This window comes from Epinephelus moara, chromosome 4 (genome assembly GCF_006386435.1).
Source record: "Epinephelus moara isolate mb chromosome 4, YSFRI_EMoa_1.0, whole genome shotgun sequence".
NCBI classification, from domain to species: domain Eukaryota; kingdom Metazoa; phylum Chordata; class Actinopteri; order Perciformes; family Serranidae; genus Epinephelus; species Epinephelus moara.
In genome coordinates this window covers 13,572,450-13,597,560 of record NC_065509.1, presented here as the reverse complement: position 1 = coordinate 13,597,560, position 25,111 = coordinate 13,572,450, and the positions used below count along the sequence as shown (strand labels likewise).

The 25,111-nt window shown below is 43.0% G+C and overlaps 3 protein-coding genes across 4 annotated transcripts; all 3 read right to left on the bottom strand.

Annotated features, from left to right (window-relative positions):
- Window positions 1–1,569: 1,569 nt before the first annotated feature.
- On the bottom strand, window positions 1,570–9,675 carry gpr174 (G protein-coupled receptor 174). Of its 2 annotated transcripts, XM_050042308.1 has the most exons (4): window positions 9,420–9,675; window positions 8,993–9,175; window positions 5,359–5,777; window positions 1,570–2,599 (listed from the first exon to the last, which is right to left on the bottom strand). In XM_050042308.1, the coding sequence occupies exons 3-4, from the start codon at window positions 5,560–5,562 to the stop codon at window positions 1,760–1,762; spliced, it is 1,044 nt and encodes a 347-aa protein (XP_049898265.1). In that variant the 5' UTR covers window positions 5,563–5,777; window positions 8,993–9,175; window positions 9,420–9,675; the 3' UTR covers window positions 1,570–1,759. The 2 variants fall into 2 exon arrangements, with proteins under 2 accessions (XP_049898265.1, XP_049898267.1); XM_050042310.1 differs by lacking the exon at window positions 8,993–9,175.
- Window positions 9,676–10,397: 722 nt separating this feature from the next.
- On the bottom strand, window positions 10,398–18,405 carry p2ry10 (P2Y receptor family member 10). Its single transcript, XM_050042487.1, has 4 exons — window positions 15,581–18,405; window positions 13,096–13,363; window positions 11,948–12,128; window positions 10,398–11,715 (listed from the first exon to the last, which is right to left on the bottom strand). Exons 2-4 carry the CDS (start codon window positions 13,284–13,286, stop codon window positions 10,744–10,746), a joined length of 1,344 nt encoding a protein of 447 aa, XP_049898444.1. The 5' UTR covers window positions 13,287–13,363; window positions 15,581–18,405; the 3' UTR covers window positions 10,398–10,743.
- A 148-nt stretch (window positions 18,406–18,553) lies between these two features.
- Window positions 18,554–24,739, bottom strand: lpar4 (lysophosphatidic acid receptor 4). Its single transcript, XM_050042488.1, has 3 exons — window positions 24,395–24,739; window positions 19,791–20,574; window positions 18,554–19,645 (listed from the first exon to the last, which is right to left on the bottom strand). The coding sequence occupies exons 2-3, from the start codon at window positions 20,364–20,366 to the stop codon at window positions 19,157–19,159; spliced, it is 1,065 nt and encodes a 354-aa protein (XP_049898445.1). The 5' UTR covers window positions 20,367–20,574; window positions 24,395–24,739; the 3' UTR covers window positions 18,554–19,156.
- Window positions 24,740–25,111: the final 372 nt, after the last annotated feature.

Genomic DNA, 25,111 nt, shown 5'->3' with positions numbered 1-25,111 from the left:
ATTGTCTGTCCTGTTTATTGCTTGGGCACTGTTATTTACGTGACAACACCTGAACATAACACACACAGACACACATTGGCTGTTTGTTTCTACCTCTCCCCTCTCTGGAAGTGTCGGACCTCCAGCCGCCCGCCTCCGCCTTGATTAAACGCTGAAAATAAAATAAAAGAGGGAGACAGGTTTTTCCTATTTTATCTTATTTTGTTTTATTTCTCCCTCTCCTCTCGCTGGAAGCGTCGGACCTCCCGCCTCCCGCTCCCGTCTCAAACACGGAGGTCTCCCTCTCCGCTGAGCACGCCCGGCCTGTTAAATAGCCTGTAACAACTGTATGACACAAACTCAGTGCTTTACTAATTAAATAATGTCGGGCTCGGTTCGGGTTCGGACAGAAATATGCGGCCCGTGCCGCACTCTAACACACACACACACACACACACACACAAACACACGGAAAACCGGACATTATCATCAGTTTATAAAAACCACCCGGACCCCCCGGACGGGATGTGAAAAGTGGACATGTCCGGGCAAAAGAGGACGTTTGGTCAGCCTATATGAGGTATTACATCAAAAGACAGGTGGTTATGGTTGGGATAAGGGTAATGGGAAGGCTTCATCTCATTACCTATGCTAAAACTAAATTAGCAATTAGCTAGGTTTGATGTATTACATTAAAAGAGAAGTGGTTCAACTTAGGATAAGGGTAATGGGAAGGCTACATCGTGTTACTTATGCTAAAACTAAGTTAGCGATTAGCTCGCTATGATGTATTACGTTAAAAGAGAGGTAGTTTAGGTTAGCATAAGAGTAATGAAAAGGGTTTTATTTCATTACTCACGTGAGTCACATCTACCTGTCACATTATGAGCTGTAAAGTGGGTTATTGCCACATTTGGTCTCATTTATTCACCACAGTGACATTGTAGCAGGGTTCAGATAACCGTCGTGTTGGTGCATGTGGCTTGTACCAGTGGTGGGCGCGGTTTGTAGAGGCATGTTGCATCGAATTGTATTTGCAGCTATAGCCTACATGTCTCAGGTGGAACACCAAATGAGAATAAATTTTGGGTTGGCTTTTACTTTAACTGGCAAAAGCATTTACGACAAACACTAACCCACAATCCTGCGTAGTCCACCTTTAATTACATGTAATACTCCCCACCATTGTTCGTGTATAACCCACGTTCGTGGAAAGACTCAAGGTGAAGGGTGTTAAGAACTCTGTGAAACTGAGTGAACTGTCAGTTATTTATTTAAGGTACGTCATCACCACATTTCTTTTCCTAAACCTAACCTAAGTAACTTTGCTTGCCTAATAAAATCTAACCTACGTAATTTAATGTTAAGTTTGTAAGGTCACTCATGGGACGCTAACTCGTTAGATATCATACAAACCATTCTATGAGGATATGTTCAGCTGTTAGCTTCTCATTAAATTGAATCTATAAGCAAGTTTAGGCAATTTCCTGTATTTTGTATTTCCTAATGCTTATTAGAGATGTTGACACTGATAACATGTTCATTCTTCGTAACAGGAACAGCTGACTCTCCACCAGCGTCGTACAAATGTAGAAAGAACAGTTTCATTTTTTTTATTAAAATATAAATAGAAAAAAATCACAGTTTAAAACGTACACTCATATTTTCAAATATTAGTTTGCATGTAAGTTATATTTCCCTGGTTTGTGCATAGTCTTTATGCTTAGTGGTTATGATTAAACTGTTCAGCCTTCCTTCAGCAAGAGAGCTTCGAGGTACTTCAGTCCTCCTCTGTTTCCTCTCCTCCAGTTATACATGACAAGCGTCTGCTGAATGCTATGCTCTGTGGTATCTCTGGCTTGCTCAGTCGCCTCCTGAATTCATCTGTTGTGAAATAGTACATGAGGGGGTCAAGGCTGCAGTTCAGGCTGGCCAGGCAGAGCGTGACAGGGTGACATCTCAGAATCAGGTCCCTGAAGGTGCAGCTGCTCACAGCATTGGCTTTAACCAGGAAGTCCAGGGGCATTGTGACATGGTAAGGAACGAAGCACACTAGGAAGACCACAGCACAGCTTAGCACCATCCTCAACGCCCTCCGCTTCTCCCCTCGGTCAGGAATTGCCCCTGCTGTCGGCTTTTGGAGACTCCCTGCGGTCAGACAGGTGCAGGCTAACACCAGGATGAGGGGGATGATGAAGCCCATCAGCTCGGCTAGGGCCAGAAGGGCCCAGGCTGCTGGGATACTGACAGTCCTCATGGGCAGCTCTGAGAAACACACCAGGTCATCTGCAGTGGGGGTGGCGCTGCCCCCTGAGGTGGGAAAACTTGAATGAGAGTCTGATCCACTGCTGGGGTTCCTCAGCAGAGGGAAGGGCAGGCAGCACAGGCAGACTAACAGCCAGCCGAGGGCACATATGAGCAAGTCCCCTTTTCTCTTGGAGGAGTTATACCTCAACGGACGCATGATGAGCTCACAGCGACGCACGCTGACACACACCAGGAAGTAGATGGACGCGTACATGTTGACGTACTTCAGGTAGAAGCAGATCATGCAGAGAGGGTGGCCAAAGGGCCAGGTGTTGTTCAGGTAGTAGTAGATCCGCAGAGGCAGAGAAAGAACCTGAAGGGAACAGAGAACATCAGGATGGTTGTAGAGGAACTACAAACAATGTGGTAGATGCCCACTTGATATGGATAATGACCACTGAAACCTAATTTTTGTTTTGACTGAACTTTCGAATGCATTCGCACACAGCTTCTCGAAATCATTGGACATTAAATACCCTTGCAGTTTGAACTGTAGGTCGGACAAAAGAAGCAGCCTGATGATGTCGCTCACAACTTTGGCTTGCAATTGGCATTTTCCGTATTTTTTTTACATTTAGGTTAAACATTATCACTTCATTTTAACCCTTTAAACAGAATATAAACAGTCAAATAAGGTTTATGACATAACATACGTTATTGTACTTGGGGCTTATTGTCTGAAAAATTCTAAGACCAGTATATAGCTGCTGAGATAGTGGGCAAGTCACAGGTTGTATTAAATCAAAGAACACTTGGTGGTTGGCTGCAAGCAAAACCATACAAATAATCATTTTTCTCCAGATCTGGGCACAAAAAGAGTCAGAGAACTATCGGTACCACTGGATACTGGGTTATTTCTGTTGATACCTTAAGGGTTTTGAATACTGATACCCAGTCCTAAGGCCTATATAAAGGCATTTTTAAGTGTTTATGAATGTAGTTTTCAGCACTTATAACTCCTGTGAAGTACCCTGGAAATCCAGAGTTCTCGCGAGAGCACAATTTGAATTTGCTCAGCGAGTCACTCTGGCAATCAGTAATGATGCTCATCACCCATGCCCTTGGAGCCGAGCTGCACCAATCACATCTGATATAGGCGGGCCAGAGGTGAGCTAAACAGATGACGACAGCGCTGCGACGTCGAAGTCTGAAATCAGTCAGTAAACATTGCGAGATGGCTACGGATGAACACCAGTCGTTTGAAACGGCTTTGGCTGCTACAATGAACGAGTTAGACTTGGCTTTTTCTCTAAAAGAGGAATAGAAGACGGCACTTGAATCTTTCCTTTGCAAGAAGGACGTTTTTGGTTTTTTTGTCGACCGGATATGGCAAGAGTGTAATCTACGGGTTAGCTCCGCTGGTAGCTAAGCTCTGGATACGTCACCCCATGTATTGTTCTGATTGGTCGTAGTGTTATCCAATTACGTGCAGTGATATTTTCAAATGCATGCTTGGTGCCACCCCTCGAGTTGGGCCATTTTCATTACTCATAGCCAGACCCTAAATCTTTCTGGATTTGGGTCTAGATTTCCAGACTACCTGTGAAGTATCTTAACTGGTGTATAAACAAATAATAAATTATCTAAAATATGACACAGTTGTAATGATCTAACATATATTTTATATTCATAAATATTTCTTTGACAACTGAGCAAATTCCATCTGCAGATGAAAGCCATGAAATATGGCTGAAAGCTCTGCCAGAATTCTAGTATGTGGGGCTTTGGTGAAGATGTCTTGATTTGCACACATGTGAACAGTTGATAGATGTTTAAATGTCTAGTACAGAGTTGTCAATCATACAGCCCGTGGGCCAAAACTAGCCAGCCAGAGGGTCCACTCTGGCCCGCTGGATGACTCTGCACACCTTATATTGGTGCATTTGTATAGGATAAGATGTGCCAGGTTTGCTGCTGCTTCAGAAGCTTTTTCACTTGGACCAGAATATACATCTCTAAAACAACACTGAATACTTATTGTGGTCATATTTAGAGATATTAAACATTGTTCAAAATGTTGTCAATAAGCAGCCTCAGTAGGCCACAAAAGAATCTGTATCAAACTTCTATCTTAAAACAATATTGTAGAAACCCTATTGCGATGGCTCTACCAAAACTTTTGATTGGTAAATGGTTTATAAGGCAGAGGATAACTTAACCTGCTTCCTTAAAGCTGCCACCTTCGTTTGGTGTGGTGATGTTAGCATCACTGCACAGTGGAAATACATGGAAAAAAATTACATGTTTATGAACTTGTACTTCTTTACACTAAAAAAAAGGGAAACATTTGGAGGTGTTGTTATTTTTGGATCGTTCTACAATGGTTTTACTGTTCTGGCCCACTGGAGATCAAGCTGGGCTGTATGTGGCCCATGAACTAAAATTAATTTGACACCCCTGGTCTAGTATGTAGGTTTAAGTAACAGTGAGGTTGCAAAACTGAAACTCCTCCTGTGTGCCAAGCATGTAGGAGACATTCGGTGGTCAACATGAAAACACAAAAACACAAATGCCCCATATAGCACCAGTGTTTTATTTTTCACTCGGTGTAAGAGGACCTGCTCTGCATGTAGATATAAATAGCTCATGCTAAAGTAATGAAAACACACTGATTCTCACTTTTAGGTGATTCTACACTGATGGAAACATAGTTATGAATGTTAAACATCATCTCCTATGCACTGGGCCTCTAATATACAAAGTAGAGCAGTTTTTCATTTGTGTTTGTTCATATATCATTACATGTCATTACAGCCGAGTCATCAAACATAACTGTTTACACACCAGTTATGGATGCTTCATAGAGGAGAGGTTATAATTGTTGACAAATGCATTACACACTTAAAAATGTGCTTATATCTGCTTGCAATTGCATTATAGTGTGTTATAAACAATCTAGGAAGTGATACTTCCTATAAATGCTTATTTGGGCAGTTAAAGTAAAGTGTTACCAGTTTAGATAGACAGATAGATAGATAGACAGATAGACAGATAGACAGATAGATAGATAGATAGATAGATAGATAGATAGATAGATAGATAGATAGATAGAAGTCATGAGAGGCTTTTTACCTGCAGGAGGTCGGCCACAGCCAGGTTCATCATGAACACCACAGCCTTCTTGGTTTCTTTGATATAAACCTTGAACACCCATAGCGCCAGCACGTTTCCCAGCAGGCCCGGCGCTAAGATCACACTGTACACCACCGCATACACACGGTGCTGGTACAACTGGAGATCTTCACTGCTTTGACAGCTGTGGTTGGCAAAGTTCATTTTAAGCGTGCAACGGTTAAGACAAGCTGCCTCGTGAACCAACAGGAAGCTTGAATTAGTAGTAGAGCCGCTTGTAGTTCGGTGACGGGTTTGTTTTAGCGTCCATGCTGTCCAGTGTTGAGAGGAGTAGTTTGTGCTTCTTTAAGTTAAAGTGTGTGTCCAGCACTGGGAAACTGTTGATGTGTCAGACCACAGTCATTCCGAGGAACAGCATCCTGACAGAGCACAAAGAAAGAGTCAACAGGATGATATTACTGTCACTGTAAATTCACTTTTAATGACAGCATGTTTTGCATGTTGCACGGATAGATATCAGGTTTTAAGAAAGAACCTTTCTCTATCAGACACACACGATATTGTACAGCGCTCAGTCACATACACACATGCAAACACACCCACACCTGTCAACCAGGCCCGCAGCTTGTTATACTATCTGTTTTCACAGTGCATAACATATAAAGTCATTTGCGTGTGATTGCAGCTCTTGCAGTGGCATTTACAGTAAATATGCAAACCCACAGAGAAGTTGATGCTACAGTCTCCCACGTAACGCATCTCCACCTGCAGGGCAGCCGGCAATAAGCCAGCGTGCACCGCCTCGGAGCAAGGCATCACTGAAACTGGCGTCGTTAGCATAGTCAGACCACGCGTGTGGTTAACGGACCAGACAATATGAAGAATGAAACGTTATGTGGTGATTTTACAGTTTCCAAATAAGTGACACCTACGTTACTATTTCTATAGAGCTCAAAATGAAAGCAATGTAAGAAGATTTTAAAAAGCCCTAAACCCTGATCAGCTTCAGATATTGATTGTAACTTCGAATGGAAACGCACAGTAATGTCTGGAGCTGAGTTTCCAGCTTGTAGGTGTCATCCACCCACTGCTGTAAACATTAGTAGGTGTATGCTGGTTCAGCATGGGGTTCCTTGCTTTTATTTTTAAGAACACACAGTGAGCTTTGAAGATTCATCCTTGCTCTAACAGTTTTGTCTCTTTTTATTTTCCAATTTGACTTTGACTAAACATTTACTAGCTAATTATGGAACAGGATGAGGAGAGATTGTTTAGTTTTCATTGTTCAGGTCTTTCACACATACAGTATTTTGACAGATAAGACTTTTGAATCAATGATTTCATTCATCACATGCCTTTAAATCTTTTGTCATCACAGGAGAGTTAATTTAACATGTTAGAGCGTTGTCACTTAGGGAAGTTTGATGAGCAGCAAGGGAACAAAGTGACATAAATAGTATCTGTTCAACATCTGTCTAAACCCTTTTGCGGATGTACTTTTAACAGAGTCAGTATGTTACTGTTTTAAGTATTTTAAGGGAATTGACACTAACTACATCCAGGATGAGGTTTTTATTATTTATACGTTTATTAACACAACGCCCTCTTTACAAGCTAAGTACACAGATCCTTCGCTTAAGTAAAAGTATCAGTACAACAATGTAAAGATACAAGTGAAAGTCCTGCATTAAAAAGTAAAAGTGCAGAAGTATTGTTAGTAAAATGTACTTAATATATCAAAGGCAGAGTAGTCATTCTGCAGAGTGATGTTGCCTTATATATGACATCATTGGATTGTTAAAACTGATCTGCTGACCTGATGCTAACTCATATCTATGACACTTACTGTATCATCATTGATAACAGCCATTCAATGGCCTGATAACAGCCAAATCAGCCGTGAATCATTTGTTGGTAGCATTTTATTGTTATAGCTGGTGACCTCACTACCTCATATGTTAGGTAGTTAAGTCAGGTGGTTCCAACCAAGGGGTTGGGCTCCTTCAAAGGGTCACAAGATAATTCTAAGAGGTCATGAGATGATTTATGGGGGAGGAAAGGGGAGTGTATCTATGTTTCCAGGGTTCTATGTTCCCCACTTAACCCTGAACATAGAACCCGGGAAACATAGACCCCTGGAAACATAGGGATGACCCTGAGGAAAGTAGGAAAAAAAGTTCTGCTGCATAAATTCATATAAAGTTTTTGAACTTTTGACATGAAAAGGAGCCTGGCTAGTCACTTTGTGAAGAGGCCACAAACCAAAAAGCTTGGGAACCACAAAAGACAACTTTGCAAACGTCTCAAAGACTTTAAATTTGGATGAAAAATTAAAGGTGAAAAAAAGGGTTTTTTTAAAACCATAACAGGACATCTTGATTGGATTTTCATACAGAGGTCATTCAACGCCTCAATGTTTGCTGGGTTCCTGCAAATGTGATGTGATTTTCATGGCTGTTTTGGGTTATACATGGTCCAAAACAGGTGTCCACCACGGGCTAAATATTGGGACAACACATAAAAAAAAAAAGAAGTAAAATGTTATTCTGGAAAGTAACTATAGCTGTAAAATAAATATAGTGAAGTAAGAAGTAAAATATTAACTCTTGAAATGTGGTGGGATGGAAAGTATAAAGTAGCATTAAATCAAAACACTCGTGTAAAATAAAATGCAGACACAACAGTACTCAAGTACTGTACTTCCTGCAGGGGACATTAACCATAGACTGTATGGACCTGGCTACCATGATGTCACCCACTGGATTGTTGAGTGCCGTTTTGAAGCCTTAAGTTCGGCATTTCGACCGTCACCACCTTGATTTTTTTAAACCAGAAGTGACCCTATCTGGACAAGAGGGTGGAGTTGTGGAGGAGCGAGGGGTGGATCTGACTCATAGGCTGTAGCAACACCGCAAGCGGCCCTACCCTTAAATATGCACAACTTTAAGACTTGATAAAATGTAAACAGGTGAGTTACATAAAAATTCAACCCCCCCTTACAGTTGTCATGAACGGGGAAAATAGCCATAAAGACCAAAATTGTTTTTTTGTACCAGCCTGTAAACATGTTTATTTCTGCTAAAAAAGTTGGGCAATTTAACATTGAGGTCTATGGGGACTGACTTGTTCCTGGAGCCAGCCTCAAATGGCCATTCAAGAAACTGGAGTTTTTGGCACTTCACTTTGACTTCATTTTTCAGCCCTGGAGGGATAAGAGATAGAAATTCTTCCACAGCACTCTGGCCTCTGTCTCTGTCAGCCTTTTATCCCAATTAATAGCACTGAGAAAGATCTCCCAGTGGACCCTCAGTCCCCAGGCTTCCTTTTTGCCTCACTGACCTTTGACCCATGTTAGACTGTTTTAGTGTGAATCTTCCCTCATTACTCTCACTTTTGCACGTACGATATGTGTCTCTCAGAGGCTGTCTAAATGGTCTTTGTGATGACCAATCACTGTTCTTTCATTCCCTTCTTCCAGCTTATTGCAGTGGTGTTATGTGCACAGTGATGGCCTATCAAAGCCAGCCCTTGCGTGATGTCCAGTAACTACACAACAACATTGTATGCCTTTTGATCTTGTTGATATAAGAGTTATATGAACGTTCTGTGTTTTGACAAAGAGCTGCAGCCCTACCTTAGGATTCAGCAGTTTTACTCATCAGATCTTGCCAATGAAAACACATTATTTTATCCGCTGTGATTCATCCTTTTGTGGGTTTGTTGGCGCCTTATAGCTTTTCCGCTCAGACACGACATCTTGCCTCGTGTATCAGCACCCAAAATGTTAGTGGCCTGAACCCGGGTCCCTCTACGTGCACTGTGCCAACACACAAAAACATGTCATGATCTATCGTCCCAGATACACGGACAGATACAGGAACACGCTGACGCTGGCCTACAGACACACATTCACACCCTCAACATAACAGGCATTCCACACATTGGAGAAACATGCGAGATCACCCATGAGGCTACACGCTGAAGGCTTCCAGCTACAGCCTCCCACACAAAGCAGCTTAAACTCACTGTCTTCTTAAAGGAATGGACAATTAATATCTCACCTCTGTCTTCGAGCTTGAGGCTGCGTCGCGTCAAAAAGCCAGAGGGTGAAGCATCAGCCGACACACATGCCATCCCCTCCCTCCTCCCCCATAACAATATTCACTTTCTCTGTCCCACCTCCTCTTTTCCTCACTCGTTTTTCTTGCTGTTTTGCTTCGTGTATCTAATTTCTACTGATTCTTCCTTCTCTCATCTAAAGTTATTTCCTGTTTTAATTTTTCATTGTGGTCTCTCTGTGCATCTGTATGTCTATCTGTCTTTGCTTCTCCACTGTACTGGGGGTTTCAACACACACACACACACACACAGAGCTTCCTGTGAATGTGGGGGTGTGGTTTACAAGAATTTTTGACACCATGACTTCTGCTATTATGACTATTTTCTCTCTTATGAGCAACGTTGATCGGCCATGTGTGTCTGCTTCTTTTGATGACAGTTGAAAACTTAATATAATATCAGGACTGAGAATCAGTACTAAAAGTAGAAACAGTGAAGTACTTTTGGGGTCTTTTTTTTTTAACTGTTGTTGGTTTCTTTCTCTCACATATTCAACTCTGAGATCCTGAGATCACTCAACACAGTATTGTCAGTAGCTTGATAGCAGATAAAGTTTAATGCAATGCTGGTGGTATGACAGGGAGAAGTGGGTACATTTTGGTGGGCGGATCAGACAACTGGCAGTTCTTCCTAAGGTGGGCAGCACACATCTGCCCGGTGGTGGGGGTAGCCTCGGAGTTGGCACAGACTTAGATTTAGCAGATGCAAGAGGAGGTGGGTGGGTGGGGGGAGATGACTTTTCGGTTTGAAAGCCGACCTCAGAGCCTGGCAGTTACAAAGCTGCTGCAACTGCTGCCAACTGTCTTCCCCACTTTGCATTGTGAGAGGAAGTACAGCCAAAATGAGTTGGCACCTGTTTTCATTCTATGTCACCCAAAGGAAACCTCACTATGAAGCTGCACAAACAACACAGCACCAGATAAAACAGACAGCGCTTTTATTTACAGAACATTTACATACAGCATTGACATTTATGATGTAGCTTATTTAAAGTTGTTGTATTTTTATGGTAAGATAAACAACCAGCTGTAGCTTATGTACACAAGGCCACTGTGATGATGTTCACATAGATATTACTGTGCACACACTCATGAAACACATCCGTTCAGTTGCTGATTGACGATTTGTTTGTTCTAAAGTGGTGTTGTCCGGGAGAATCTTCATGCTGGGGTCAAAGCTCTTCGGGTCAGTTTGTATTCAGACAGCTGTAACATGTGAAATCATCTCATCCAACTTGGATCTTGTCAGTCTGTTTACAAGAGTGCACTATCTGTCATCTTTAGCCGTGTCATTCTCCTTAGGAAAAAACAAATTAGCATCTGAATAATGCTGCTCCCTGTCTGAGCAGCTACTCTCCATGCTCGTCATTCTGTGCTGTGTGGGACGCCGGATCGGGGAGCTGATCGGGGAGGAGAGGAGCGAGGCGGTGAAGGAGGAGGTGCGCCTGGTGAGGTGCAATCTGAACTCTGCATTCAGAAAGTAATAAAGCAGAGGGTTGAGGCAGCAGCTCAGGCTCGCAAGGCACAGAGACACCGGGTGGAACTGATGCACGGCCAGCCTCGTTGCACAGTGGGACACTACGTTCTGCGACACCATCAGGTAGAGCAGGAAGTTGAGATGGTAGGGGGCAAAGCAGAACAAGAAGAGGGCAGAGCAGCTCAGCACCATCCGTAGAGCGCGCCGCTTCTCAGTGTTTATCTGCTTTTCGTGGTATTTATCCATGTGACCATTGGAGGTGACTGACTGGATTCGGCTGCGTGCTGAGGAGTTGAGTGTGGTTGAGTTTGCATTCTCACTTTTTTGGTTGAGGGAGCGGGCGATGCGGATTGAGCTAAAAGTGATGCAGGCCAGAGGAATAATGAAACCAAACAGCTCAGCAAGAGCTATCATGGTGACAGCCAGAGAGAGGGACAGACGACGCATGGGCAAATCCTTAAAACAGCCGTCTTCGTTAGAGCTAGGACTGCTGGGGCTCATACTTGTAGGTGGCACATGAAGCTTGGTGTAACCTACCTGCTGGGTAGAACTGGCATACAGAGAATAGGACATGTTATAGACTGTCTGTGTACTAATGCCAGGACTGGTGGAGCTGCTGCTCCGCATCAGGATGAAAGGCGAGCAAGCCAGACCGACCACCACCCACACTATAAGACTGATCAACAGGTCATAGCGCCGCCTCCACCGGCGAGCTGAGAATGGGTCAAGCAGGAAGACACATCTCTGCACGCTGATACACACCTGGAAACAGAAAAAAAAGTCGCATGAAAATTCTCGGCCACATTCAGAGCCACATGAGGTAAATTTGTTCCAAGAACAGAGAAGAAGGGAGGCTTAGACATGAAGGACTTCCTGTTATAAATTAACATTTGACTCCTTTTAAATAGATGAATTAGCTGTGGTTTGAGTTCCCATGCTCCCTCTAGTGTCCTCACAGAATTTAAGCATTACTTTTCCTTTACTGCCTGCTTACCAAAAACACTATAGCGGCGTACATGTTGAGGTATTTGAGGTAGAAGCAGAACAAGCAGATGCCTCGTCCGAAGGGCCAGGTGCGTGTGAAGTAATAATATATCCTGAGGGGCAGAGAGAGGATGTGGGCCAGGTCTGCTAGTGCCAGGTTTATCATGAAGATCACAGCCTTGGTCTTCTTACTGTGGAGCAACATGCAGAAGAGTTAGCCATGTGCAGATCCGTCTGTGTGTGTGTACTTGTACTTATGACATAGTGGGGACAGGACCACATATTTAAACCAACAGTGTGAGGATATTTTTGGAGACTGAGGACATTTTTGGAAAGTGAAGACATTTTGGCCTGTCCTCACTTCTTCAAAGGCCATTTAGAGGGTTAAGAATCGGTTTTAAGGTTCAGGTTACAATTAGGGGGCCACATCAGGGTCCCGGGCCCAGATCAGGGTACACTTGAACCCATTGTCCTGTTTGTTTGATTAGTGTCAACACTGTGTATTTTACCCAGGCACAGTATGCCACTCTGTGCCCAAGTCTGTTTGAAAAAGGGGTCTGGAGTACAGTACGGTGTATGGCAGGCATCAGATGTAAACATCAACTATACCAAAACATGGAAGTGGACTGCTTTTAAAACAACTTCAAGGAATTTTAAACTGGTTATAAACCAGTCTCAGTTCAATATGGATGCCTATTCATCAGAGGGCAGTGAAGCTGGGCAAAAGGGCGGAAAGCTCAGAGCCCGACAGCAGTGGCTCCTCATCTGACCATGAGTAGAGCTTCCCCTTGCTGGTCAGCTGGTCCACACAGATGACAGTCTCTGCAGCAGTGTCTGTTTGTGGCGCCCTTTTAGAAAATGTAGCACAACAAAAATGTTATGAAGATGATGACGCAAGTTTTCTTCGGGTACGAAACAACATCAGTAGTGTGAGAGCTGAGTGGCGTGTGAGTGGAGAGGGGGAGCGAATCGTACTTGGGCATGATATGAATCAACTGTACCTAATACGAAAACGGCAATGCCCTAGTTTGGAGTTAGGGTTAGCCATTTAGATGTGGAGATAAGGGGTTAGGGTAAGGGGCTAGGAATGAATTGTGTGTGTGTGTGTGTGTGTGTGTGTGTGTGTGTGTGTGTGTGTGTGTGTGTGTGTGTGTTTACCTAATGTGTCTGCAGAGGACCCAGAGAGCAGTGGTGTTGAGCAGCAGCCCGGGGATGAAGAGCAGCAGGTAGAAGTAGGTGTACATCTTATTCATGCGCTGGTCCCAGCTGGTCATGTTGTGTCCACAGGAGGAGTTGGCCAGGGATTCCTTCCACGCTCCAGACATATTCAGAGTAATTTCCTGCCTCATACAAACACTGATGGCATAACTTAACAGCAATTTCCTGTGATCAGTCCTTCATCATGTCACTCACACACCCTGAACACCTGAAAGAGAATAAGGAGAGATGATTGGTAGTGGAATGGATACTACTGTATAAGCATTATTTTCTAACATAATATTTCCAGAAAATCCCAATTTGTTGGCACCATTTGTTAATAAGATCCCCCTTTGCAAAGAATGTATATGTTATAACTAATGGCCTTTTAACACAATTTAATAATGGTTTGTGGATTGGTTATAAGCTATTAATAAGGACATTTGGGTTGCCAGGTTGTGAAGAAACTCTCTTGGTTTTGAAAACAGTCTCACATAGGGTCCATCAGTAGCTGTTCTGGAGCTTTTGGTTGTGTGCCATGATCCTCCTCAGCAGATGAAGTTTGTCCAATTGTCACTGAATTGAATAATAATAAAATGTCCATTTTTTTCTGAGTATTTTAAGAACTGCTTAAAAAGCTGGAATTGAAAGTTAATTTTTTTTAAATTGGAAACAGCAGTCTGCAAAACAGTTTCTACAGCCAACTGCTTCCCAATTTTTTTTTTTTGTTAGCTTGCTCTTTAGTTCATCCCTCCCAATGGTCTGTTGGACTACTCACCTTCTGGAAAAAGGCTGCAGGGCATCTGGACCACAATCTGTTTTTAACATCTTATTAACATTTACAAATGCAGACAGAATATTTTTGGATTCCTTACTTTCTAAAGAAAAAAAAAACTGTTATGTTTGCAGTTTCAAATGAAACCACTATTACAGGGGCACGAGTTTCACTTTCTTATAAGCCACCTGATCTACTTATATAGATAGTCATATACAAAACTGATATCAAAATTGTAAGACTGCAGAAGCTTTGCAATGTAAGTGATCAGAAATGTGCTCTGCTAATAGTAAGTATAAAATATCTACAGTTATTTATTTTTTATATCATCAAAGGGACGCCACTCAACATTTAATAAAGGTTTTTTTTAAAAAAATATTTAATCAAGTCTGCAGTTGTAAATGTTGATATGTAACCTAGTTCATAAATGTATTTCAGCCAATATGCAGCCTTTTCCCAGATGGTAAGTGGTCCTAAAGTCTATTGGAGTGATTTCCCTGACGCACTGAAGAGCTAGCAGCAAACAAAAAGCAGGTAATCATGCTGGTGGAGGATAAACAGCAGCCAATGAGATTTACAAAACCTGGCAACCCAAACGTTGATGTGATGGCTCACAGTTGAATGATTTGTCAGATATTAATCAAGCCATTAGTTGAAACTAACTGCCTTATTATAAAACGGTGCTAAAATATCACATGAAATATGTTATAGGAAACAAATTAAACATCAAATTCACATAGTTCACAAAATTTAACAGGAGTATGCAGAAAGCTGAGGTGCCACAGTTCTTGTATGTATCATCTGGCTGAATCATGGCTTGGCTTTCTTAAAGTATGACAGTGTTTGTTTTTGTCTGTGCCATGTATTTACTGGGTGCCAAATGAAACAGGGTTATGAAAAAAACTGATAGAAAGTGTAGTAAATCAGAAATGTCTCTGGCCAAAGATTGCAGCAGGAAATGTGTGGAGGCAAGACAGAGCATTTTCTCTTCTTATCACAGAAGTATCACCCTTCCTTCTGCCATCAAGACCACACCACACCCTTCCTTTGCCAGCCTCAGCGAGGGAAGAGAGAAACAGCAACAGTTTGTTTTTTAACTGCTTCACATTAATTTTCACCACTTCTGACTCCTCGTGTCATTTTGGCTGTTGGGTCTGTCAGTGTGCCGCAGTCAGCAAACAGATTGCCCCATGTTACCTGCTCAGTTTGAGTTGTGCAACAGTGCAGCCACAAACTTGAATTTAAGGAAGTAATACGCAGGTTTGAGGGAACTTGAGAGGATAAATTGGTGACTTGCATTTTCTCAGCGTTGTTACGTGAGAAAGATTTGTCAATTTTAAAATTCATTTGTTCAGTTTTTCAAACTTTATGTTTCATTCTTTAAGTCAAATCACTGATGAAACCACCAGATAGTGCTGCAGTGATATGATTTTTTTTTTTAACCTTTTTTTTTTTACCTAATTCGAGTTTAATAATGCCTGTAACATGAAGCTCGTAATATGTGCACACTGATACATTTTGATATGCTGTGAAGTGAAAGAGGATTTAATACCAAACCTCCTATCATCAGCAAAATGTGAAGCATGACATTGACCACAAATGTTCAGACAAAGCACAGCAGTGCGACTGCCTCACAGACATTATGTCTCTGAACAAAGACTGTGCATTTACCTTTTGCTTCTCTGTCGTCTCCCTAAATGATCAACATGGATGGAGGGGAGAGGTGAAAGCCGGGAGTGACCACCAGTGACCGCATGCTCCAGCAGCTTCACGTTTCTCTGCAAACAGCAGCCTGATGCACAAACGCACTCTCCTCCTCGCGCTGTACAGTAGCAAACGAGGTCAACGGCAAACCTTCCTGTCACACCAAAAGCAGCAGAGACCTTTCTGTCAGTGTTGATGTGAACAAGTCAGCTTTTACGCGCCACTGATGTGGTTTCTGCTTGAATGCACAACATGATGGCGTCTGCTGTGGGCTGTTCTCGGTTTGTTATGTATGGTGATGAGAGGAAGGGGAAGCTCTGCCCTCATGCATGTGAGTGTTTTTCTACCGTTTGTGACGTCACTCTGCCCCTAGCAACTCAGCCAAAACTTAAGATGCACACAGTATTGGGCAGGCGGAGGGTAAGTGAGAAAGAAAACAAGATGACAGCAGTTAGTGGTAGAGACATTGATGTTAAAGAAGACAGACAGACAGGAAGGAAGATGTTAGTTCCTCGTATCTCTGAAGTTTTAAAAATGCAGGTGACTTGGTCAGTGGACACAGCTGAGTCTGGGGACATGCAGTTTATAGGTACGCATCTACACTGCTATGTGGTACTGCAGGTTAAATTTAGTCTCACTTGCATGCTGCAGTGTTTGGAGATAAAAAATGCAGCCATCCGCTTCCCCTATCAGATGCTACACTTCCTTTTTTAAAGCTGTTGTTTATCAGAGTGTGATTTTGTAAGGTAGATCTGTCATGATGTTTCATTTGTGCTTTAGTCCTCTGAAACCTTCCCTGAGGTCACTGACAGCAGCAAGTAGCGATTTGCCCTTTCAGGATACACGTATGGTTTCAGTTGTGTGTCATGTAGAAAGAATAAGTTTTCACATGTATCTGAAATGCAAAACCACAGTTCCACAAAATGGCAGCAGTTTAATCATCCTGTTAGTTTCACACCGCCCTGTACACGTGAAGTCACACCCAGAGAAGATGACTTACTGACAGGTTCCCAGGCCTGTGCCAGGCACATGCACATCGTGTCTGCGCAGTTCAATATAGAGCCCGGACAGACAAGGTGATAATCAGCACACATGCTGAAGGCAGAGGAACATAGTTAACAGCCAGTAGAGTCTAATCTGGTGCTAAACTTTCCGTCCTCACTTATGGCCACTAGATGTCAGAACAGGCCAGTACTCAAGAGTTAAGTAACAGTATGCATTTTTTTTCTTCTACAATCACAAGAGCAGATTGCTCCATTAGAGGACACATTTAAGGGCTGAGTGCCTTCTGTTGCAATATTTCAGTACATTCTTGACATGAACCATTTGACGGGTAAAGGCCAGTTCTTTAATATTTTTCTACCCTCCCACTTTCCTTACTGTCCTCTCTACAGTACTTCTCCCCACTCCAGTGTATTAGTCGTCCTCTCTGCTACCCTTGACCTCAAAATCCCAGAGGAGTCTATCTACTGTTGTCTCTCTGTCTCTGTTGCTGGATACACATGGTCACATCACTCACACTACCAGAGAGCACTACTAGAATTACTAGTTTTTTTCTCTCTCTCTTAAACACTCTATACATACTGCTGCTGGAGGTATAGGGGCGTATGACATTTCCAAGTAAGGCCACGAATCTCTAACTCTGCATGGCTCTATGAAAGAATGGATAAACAACTTGTAACAACATCATCTTGTATAATGTCCCAGTCAAAAAAAAAAAAAAAGGTTTCCTTTCCAGTGGGAGTCTTTAGTATGCATACAGAAACCTATAGACACTCCTGCTGCTGGCCCTTATGGCAGCTCAATTCACTGTCACTGTTAAAGGCTAACACACAAGCAAGCCAAGAACATGCTAGTGACAGACCTAAAAGCTCCCTGGGCTTCTTTTGCTTTCTGTGTAGTCAGTTAGCAAGCTTGTTAGCTCAGCTGCTGATGGGAAAGATCTTAGTTTATTAAAAAGTATTTGTACCATTGACACCTGTCTCACAACTGTGTGTTATTGCTCTCTCTGAGAATGGTTAAAGGAATACTTCACCCACAAAACAATCATTTGTATATATTAATTACTACCCCGTGTTACACTGAATACGTAAGGAAAACTTACAGTAAACAAAGAATCAAAAATCCGCGAAAATTTGATGAATTTAGGCAAAAGTAGGCTACTTTTAACAACAGCAAAACTATATCAAAACATGCAATTAGAAACTCTCACACAACTTGTGCAGTATAATCCAAGTCTCTCTTGGACTCTCCAGCTCTCTTAACATTCAAAGCAGAATCCAGTAGTCTGCTATCAGTCAACAAATTTGCATGTCAGAGTTCACCAAAGTTGAAGTAGGTGTGAAAGCAAAGACAGTTACCATTACAATTAATTTGATTTAACTAGCCATTTTAGCAATAGAAGTTTATGTACTGATGACATACTCAAAGCCTTTTGGGTAAAAGTATTCACCACTCATCCCACAAATTCATACACGCAAACTCAGCAAACAGCAAGATTTGCTGACATTAGTGTTTTGCTCTACGTGCAGTGTTAACACCAAGATTTTGGGTATTTAGTCAACAGTGTTCACCCGTACTTTGGAGTGTGTGGCCATTGCTGTGTGTAAGAGACTTTGAGCAGATCTGCAGTCTAAGGCCAGATTAAGACAGAGAGACCTCATTCAGAAGCAAACAATGGACCATTGCTCCAGTCATAATAAGCATTTGGCCTGTGACACAGCACACAGGCCAAGGTTCTCCACTGGATCAGAGCTGCCCTCTGCTCCGAGAACAAGATCGCACTGATCTGCTCCATGAAAATGAAGAGCCGGAGTAGAAAAACTCGTCCATGAGTTCAAACCTACAGTCATGCTAACAAAGGCCAGCTCAGACTCTGTTTGACCGCACCAACGGGCACAAGGCTGTGGACAGAAATAATAAATGTGGCCATGAAAGGGATTCAAAACAGACATTTAATGGCCTCAAACGTCAACATGAGACACATTTAACTCAGTAGGTCAGCGCGCTGCTGTGTTATAATAACAATGGGTCTCACCACACTAAAAGTGACATAACATTAATGTCTAACATGATATAATGTGCTGTGGAAGCTTGAACTTTATGACAATAACACTTAAGGGCTCAGTGTGTTACAAAAGAACTAAACAGCATATGTCAACAATGTGGACGGAAACCTCCATTCTGTCCACAATCCAGTGCATTTGTGAGTGTTTGTGTGTGTTAAGCCTGAGTGATGATGTGTTGCAGTCTCTTTTAGAGGCTCTGCGTGTCTCTGGACAATAGTCCTGGTGTGGCTGGGTCTCTGATCCCTGTAGTGTTCACTCATAATAAACACACACAGATACATTCCTCTGCTCTCCAGTGGTGGATTAATCCGTAAAGCCCAGGCCATACCTCAGGACTTACCTCAGGACTTAACTAATCTGCTGAGTTATGTGTTTGTCACTTCCAGGACCAAACAGCTGATTGCTTTATTTTTCAAATTCAGGGCTCCTGTCAAACCCAAACTGTCCTTCTTTACCTTCCTTCTCTCCTGCTGAGTCAGAACTGACTCTCAGACGTCTTTGACTCTTTCCCATTGCTGGCCAGAGTGTGTGTGTCTCTAGGGAGAGTGTTTCCTGTGTCTTGGGTCTCAGTGTCGCTGCGGGGGATACTCTCAGGCCGGGAGCCTGTCCCTTTGCCTCCCATGGTCAAGCTTTTCTGGAAGCTCTCTGATGTGAAGTAGTAGACAACAGGGTCCAGGCAGCAGTTGAGGCTGGCCAGGCACAGAGTGATGGGGTAAAGAGTTCGGGCAAAGCGCTCCACAGCGCAGTTAGCCAGGGCCTGGGTCCGCACCAGGGCATACAGGAAGAGGATTGAGTTATAAGGGACGAAGCAGATGATGAAGATGCCCAGATGGACCAAAATCATCCGTAGGACACGTCTCTTGCTGTTACAGCCGTGACCAACAGTCATTGGACGCCGCAGCGTCCGCAGAACAAGCGAGGAACATACCAAGTTGGCCAAGAGGGGGAGGAGGAAGCCCACAACCTGTGAAATAAATAAATTGCATAAGAAAACTTTATGTAAATGTGGAACATCTCTACTATGTTTCTGGTTTCCTTAATAAAAGAAGTGTATAAATGGTGTATAAGGTAAAATGTGCGACTCTCAGAGTCTGTCTCTCCTCACTCACCTCGATGAAGATGGTGATTTTGGATAGGTAGGTCCTCCAGGTGCTCTTGGAGAAGCCCTCAAAGCAAGTGGTGGCTCTGTTTGTGCTGTTAATGGTGGAGAAGAAGGTCACTGATATTCCTCCCCCTACGATGGTCAGCCACACAGCGGCACACACCAGCGCCGCGTTCCTGCGTGTGCGGATGGAGCGGGAGCGGAAAGGGTAGACTATCGCCAGGAAGCGGTCTACACTGATGCAGGTGAGGAAGAGCATGCTGCCGTAGATGTTGGTGATGAAGGCTGTTCCTGATACCTTACACAATCCATCTCCAAATGGCCAGTGGCGGTTAACGTTGTAAAAGACCTTGAATGGCAGCGTAAAAACAAATACCAAATCTGATAACGCTAAGTTAGTCATAAACATTGTGGTCTCGTTTCGCATCTTCATCCGGAAGCAGAACACAAAGAGGGCCGCACAGTTGGTTATCAGGCCCAAGACAAAGACCACACTGTAAACCACCGAGTACAAGTTGTACTTGAAGGAGTCGTCAATGCCGCAGTCCTCCATTCCGGTCTCGTTGAGCACCAGGCTAGCCATGCTGACGGCTTAGACAGGGAGGGGGGCTCTACAAAAAAAGGGTGCACCAAAGCTGTAAGGAAAGGGGGGGAGTTGGGCGGATATCTGGGGACAGGAGGTGTCAGCAGGGGATCCACCAGTCAAGTCTCCTCCAAGTCATCGTGGACATTCGGACACACAAATGGAGGCAGACAGTCAGGATGCACGGCTGCAGGGCTGGTCAGTCATCCTGTGGAGAGAAGAGGAAAAGCACACGGTCACTTCCTCACTATAAAAGTTACAGCAAAGCAAACAACTCCAGTTGTCCATAGGATGAAGCATATGGTCTACTCACACGCCTTATGCCATTATACCTAAGGTATACCTTTGTTACATTATTCTTTATAACAGTAATCAATGTGTCTTACATCCTTTACAGTGAAGTAAAGTAAAGCAGCATTCAATCTAAATCAGTTGTAGAGAGGACAGAAATATTAGAGATGCTTGAAAAAACACTTTTTAGCTCGTTATTGGTAAAATTTCAATGTTTTTCACAGCTGTAACATTCAGTGTATCCGCATAGCTGTGAGTGTGTGCGTGCATTTTTGCAGTTCATGTGTTATCTGTCAGTATAAATAAAGTCCCATCTGTCCACAGGGGTTTAGTTCACATGGCAGTGTGGCACGCAGCCCTCAGGCTGTCATCAGGACTGTGAGTGGTAAATGATAGCCAGATACAGAGACATGTACTGTAGATTAGGAGGTAAAACACACTTCAGCTACTTTCAATCATGAGCTAATGTTAAAGAGCTCAATGTAAAATCCACTTTAAACCACAAAAGTTTCTAAGACTAACTCCAACTAGAGAAAGCAGCAGGAAATCGTCAGCCTGTTGGTACAAGAGCAGAGCTGCTCCCACCACCACAGAGCAGTGTTGTCATGAAACACAATAGATTTGCTGTCAAACATGAACAATTAGAGGGATTTGACATTGTGAAAGACAATTCATTTTCTAGTTATTTACTCAAAACAAGATGTGTTTGTGAGCGTGTGATGTCAAAACAGGAACTAGATTGTTTCGAATGTGTTGAGTTTGAGCGCTAACTATCTTATTTGTCACAGTGTTATATGAACACACTTGATATTCTACATCCACAATAAAGTTAATTGTTTTATTGCAGAAGTGATGACCAAAGATTTGTTGATCACCTCATAAAAATGCACATTGTGTCTTTCATAATGAGCACTTCTTCATGTTTCAAATCATCACATCTGAACTTTTTCAGGGCTATAGGCAAAATAAGACACAGCTGTTCTGAGGCTATTCTAAATCAATATGTCTTCTCAATAGTGCCCAACATGTACTTTGCTCTGCTCCACTCTTAAAACTCTAGCAAAACAGGTATGTTGGCATGACTACGCATCTGTGTGGACTTAATAAGACGTTGGATTCAGGCAGATACGCTGGTCTCTAGTGACTCGTTAGAAGAAATCGGTTGGAGTGGACACAATGTCATACTGAAGATGGAAAAGGGGAGTAACAAGATGACAATTCCTTCTGATATCAGGCAATACTTCTCAAATTTGTTGCTTACATTCACATAAAAACTTGATTGATTGAGATTACACAGCTAAGTACACAGTATATCACACCAATTATTTTTAGATTTGTGTTTTAATAGGGCAACAGTAGGGCTGCGTAGGTCGTGTTGCAACATACCATTATATATGACGCATTGTGGAACCACAGAGGTGCACCCACCTACAAATCATATTCGACACATAAGGGATCATGCTTGTTTGCTACAGACCTCAGCAAAAATCTCATCATCATATTTATGTGTATGTGTGTGTGTGTGTGTGTGTGCGGGGGTGGGGGGTTCAGTGTAAATTATATGCAAAACTTACTATCCTCACTAAAATCGTGACTCATATTGCAATTACAATATTTTTCAAAATAATTGCAATGTGATATTTTAGGGTTTTTTTGCATATCATGCAGCAGCTCTAGGCCCCAAAAAAGCCCACATGTAGAATCCTTGCGACTATAGCATCTTTCAGTTCCTGAACACGTCAATGACTCCCAGCCAAAACAGAAGTGGAGTAACACCTCTCTCAATCTAAAAAGGAAATTCAACACATCTATTTCAGTGGTCAGGCTCTGCACAGCGTGTAAAAACAGTTTGTTTTCTGTGGCCCTGGACAGAGGTTTCACCCTAGGATAAGTTTCCTAACAAATCCTGCTTTAAAAACTGAAGATCTGGAGTTGAAAACATGGCTTTTAACCAGGCATGGAGAAGGTTGGATGAAAAACTTTTTTTGGAGCCTGACCGGTGTTACACACTAAAACCTCCAGACATCTCGGCCTGTGCTGAATTGATTTTGACCCTTCTTTTATCTTTCTTTTAAAATCTCTCTCCCAAGTCCTCCAGCTTTATGGGAGTGCAACTCTAAATTGCTACAGCACCAGATTTAACAAGCTAAACTGGCCTTATCTTGGGTTATGCAACAGAGCTAAAGCGGCAGCGAGGTGGTCGGCCCTTTGGCATCGTGTGTAAAAATCCTGAGTACCCCTGGAAAGATTCACTCTATCGGTCTTTTCACCACACAGACACACACAAACACACACAAACACACACAAAGGCAATGCTGTGAGTGTAAGCAGTCCATCAGCCCTGTCCTGTGCCAGCTGCAGTGTGACATCTTTACTGCGTTTTCACACGCCTCCCAGAAAGCCTCCACCGGCCCTCACAATGCCCTCACTGTACCCATCTGCACCAAACACACACTTACATATGCACAAGTCTCCACACGTGCACACACAAGCAGGCAAACACTTACATGTGCCAGTCCTCACACACACACACACACACACACACACACACACACACACACACACACACACACACACTGTAGGGTTTTGTGTACCGTGGCTCAGTCCCAGGACCTCTGACAGTGCCGGCTTCATATTCAGCTGATGTTGTTTCTGCAGGGAGCCAAGTCTATAGAACATTGGCTGCTATACAGTTTATGTGTAAGGAAACAAGAACCGCCTCGACTTCAGAGCTGTAGCAGAGATACATTCAAGCTTGTTGTGGATTTCTAGGAGTCCTGCCGTGGGATTTTAGACCTGATTGTGTGTGTGTGTGTGTGTGTGTGTGTGTGTGTGTGTGTGTGTGTGTGTGTATGGATTTCATGTACAGGTCGTGGACAGCTGCACAGTTAAAGGGTTTCCCCCCGCAGTCGGCCGTGGCAGTGACAGAAACAGGCCTCTGGGACCCGCTGATCTGAACAGATCGAGTTCAGGCTCAGCTCACATCCAGCTGTTCCTTTCTCTCACATGCAAGGAGGAAGAAGACAGGGAGAGGTGGACGACGACCAGGCGTACAGTGTGCGAGAGGACGTCTGCGCTGCTTACAGAGCGAATGGAGATGGTGTATAGAGTAAGGTTTGTTAAAATTAGTCTGAAATTACATCACAATCCACCAATATTTCAATGAATATGAAGTCTTACAAATACTACTTTATAAGGTTTATAATGTTGAGTTTTACTGGAGTTGGTTCAAGAACAGAATTGTTAAAAAAATTTAGATGCTGGCTGGAATGGGATTAAATCAGCACCTAATACTTGAGGCCATTTGGAGTGATGTTATCATCAATTTACATAAACCTCAGAGGTGTTGCTCTGTGCCCCTGAACGCACCATTTTAACCTGGTGATTCATATTAAATCTACAATATCCCTTATATGTATCAATTTTTGGCAAAAACAAAAAGTTAAGTTCTTGAAGGAGCTCTCTAGAGATCATATAATATGCGTAGTAAATTGCATTAGTCTGTACTGAAAGCTGTTTATGTTATATGTAACCACAGCACCCTTCCTACAGCCTGCAGCTACATTTTGTCAGCTGTATACAACAGGTATAATTGGGTTTTGTGGCTGAACCAGCACATTAGTTCTCCTATGTGGACAGCAGCTATTCAGAGTTTTTCTTCAGCTAAAAACAAAACATGTTTTTGTCAACTCTACACAAAAAAGTTATTGTCTAAAGACAAAGCAGAGTGGACTTACTGGCAGCTGACTGGATGGTGACAGCTCACCTCCTGGTCACTGATGTTTGTCAGTCTGGCAGCAGAGCAGCTGTCAAAGGAAAAACTCCATACTTTCTTCTCCCCAGTGTCTTGGTGCTGCTCAGCCTGCTTGGCTCCGAGTTTCCAACTGTTCCGAGTCAAACTGGACCAAACTAAAACGAACAAGTCATAAAACCGCTTTTCAGCCAGTTAGCGACACCAAACTGTGAGAGTTCTCCCATTAAATCCTGACGACTCGCTCCGTCCGTCCGCTACTAATGGGACCTCATCACATCCACCGCGCCTGCTCACCCGGGGGGTTTGTGCGTATGCGCGTGCGTGTACGCGGAGAGCTGCTCGCACGGCCACAGGAAACGAGACAATAGCACCTCGGCTGGGCAGCAGGGAAGGGGAGGAGGAGGAGGGGAGTGTGAATAGGGGATTGTGGAGAGGGAGGGAAGGACAGAGGGGGAGAGAGAGAGGGGGGACACACAGGCTGGTGTCATCAGCTGGAGAGCTCACAGCTTAGTAAGACCATCACAAACACACATTTATTAAATAACATCACAGTATATTAATATGATAATGACCTTCTCTGCTGTGTCAGTGACCAGTGGTCAAAGTAACTTTACTCAAGTACTTCAGTAACACACTGAGGTACTTGCATTGCACTTCAACATTTCCATTATATTACTTTCTACAGCTTTAGTTACTAGTT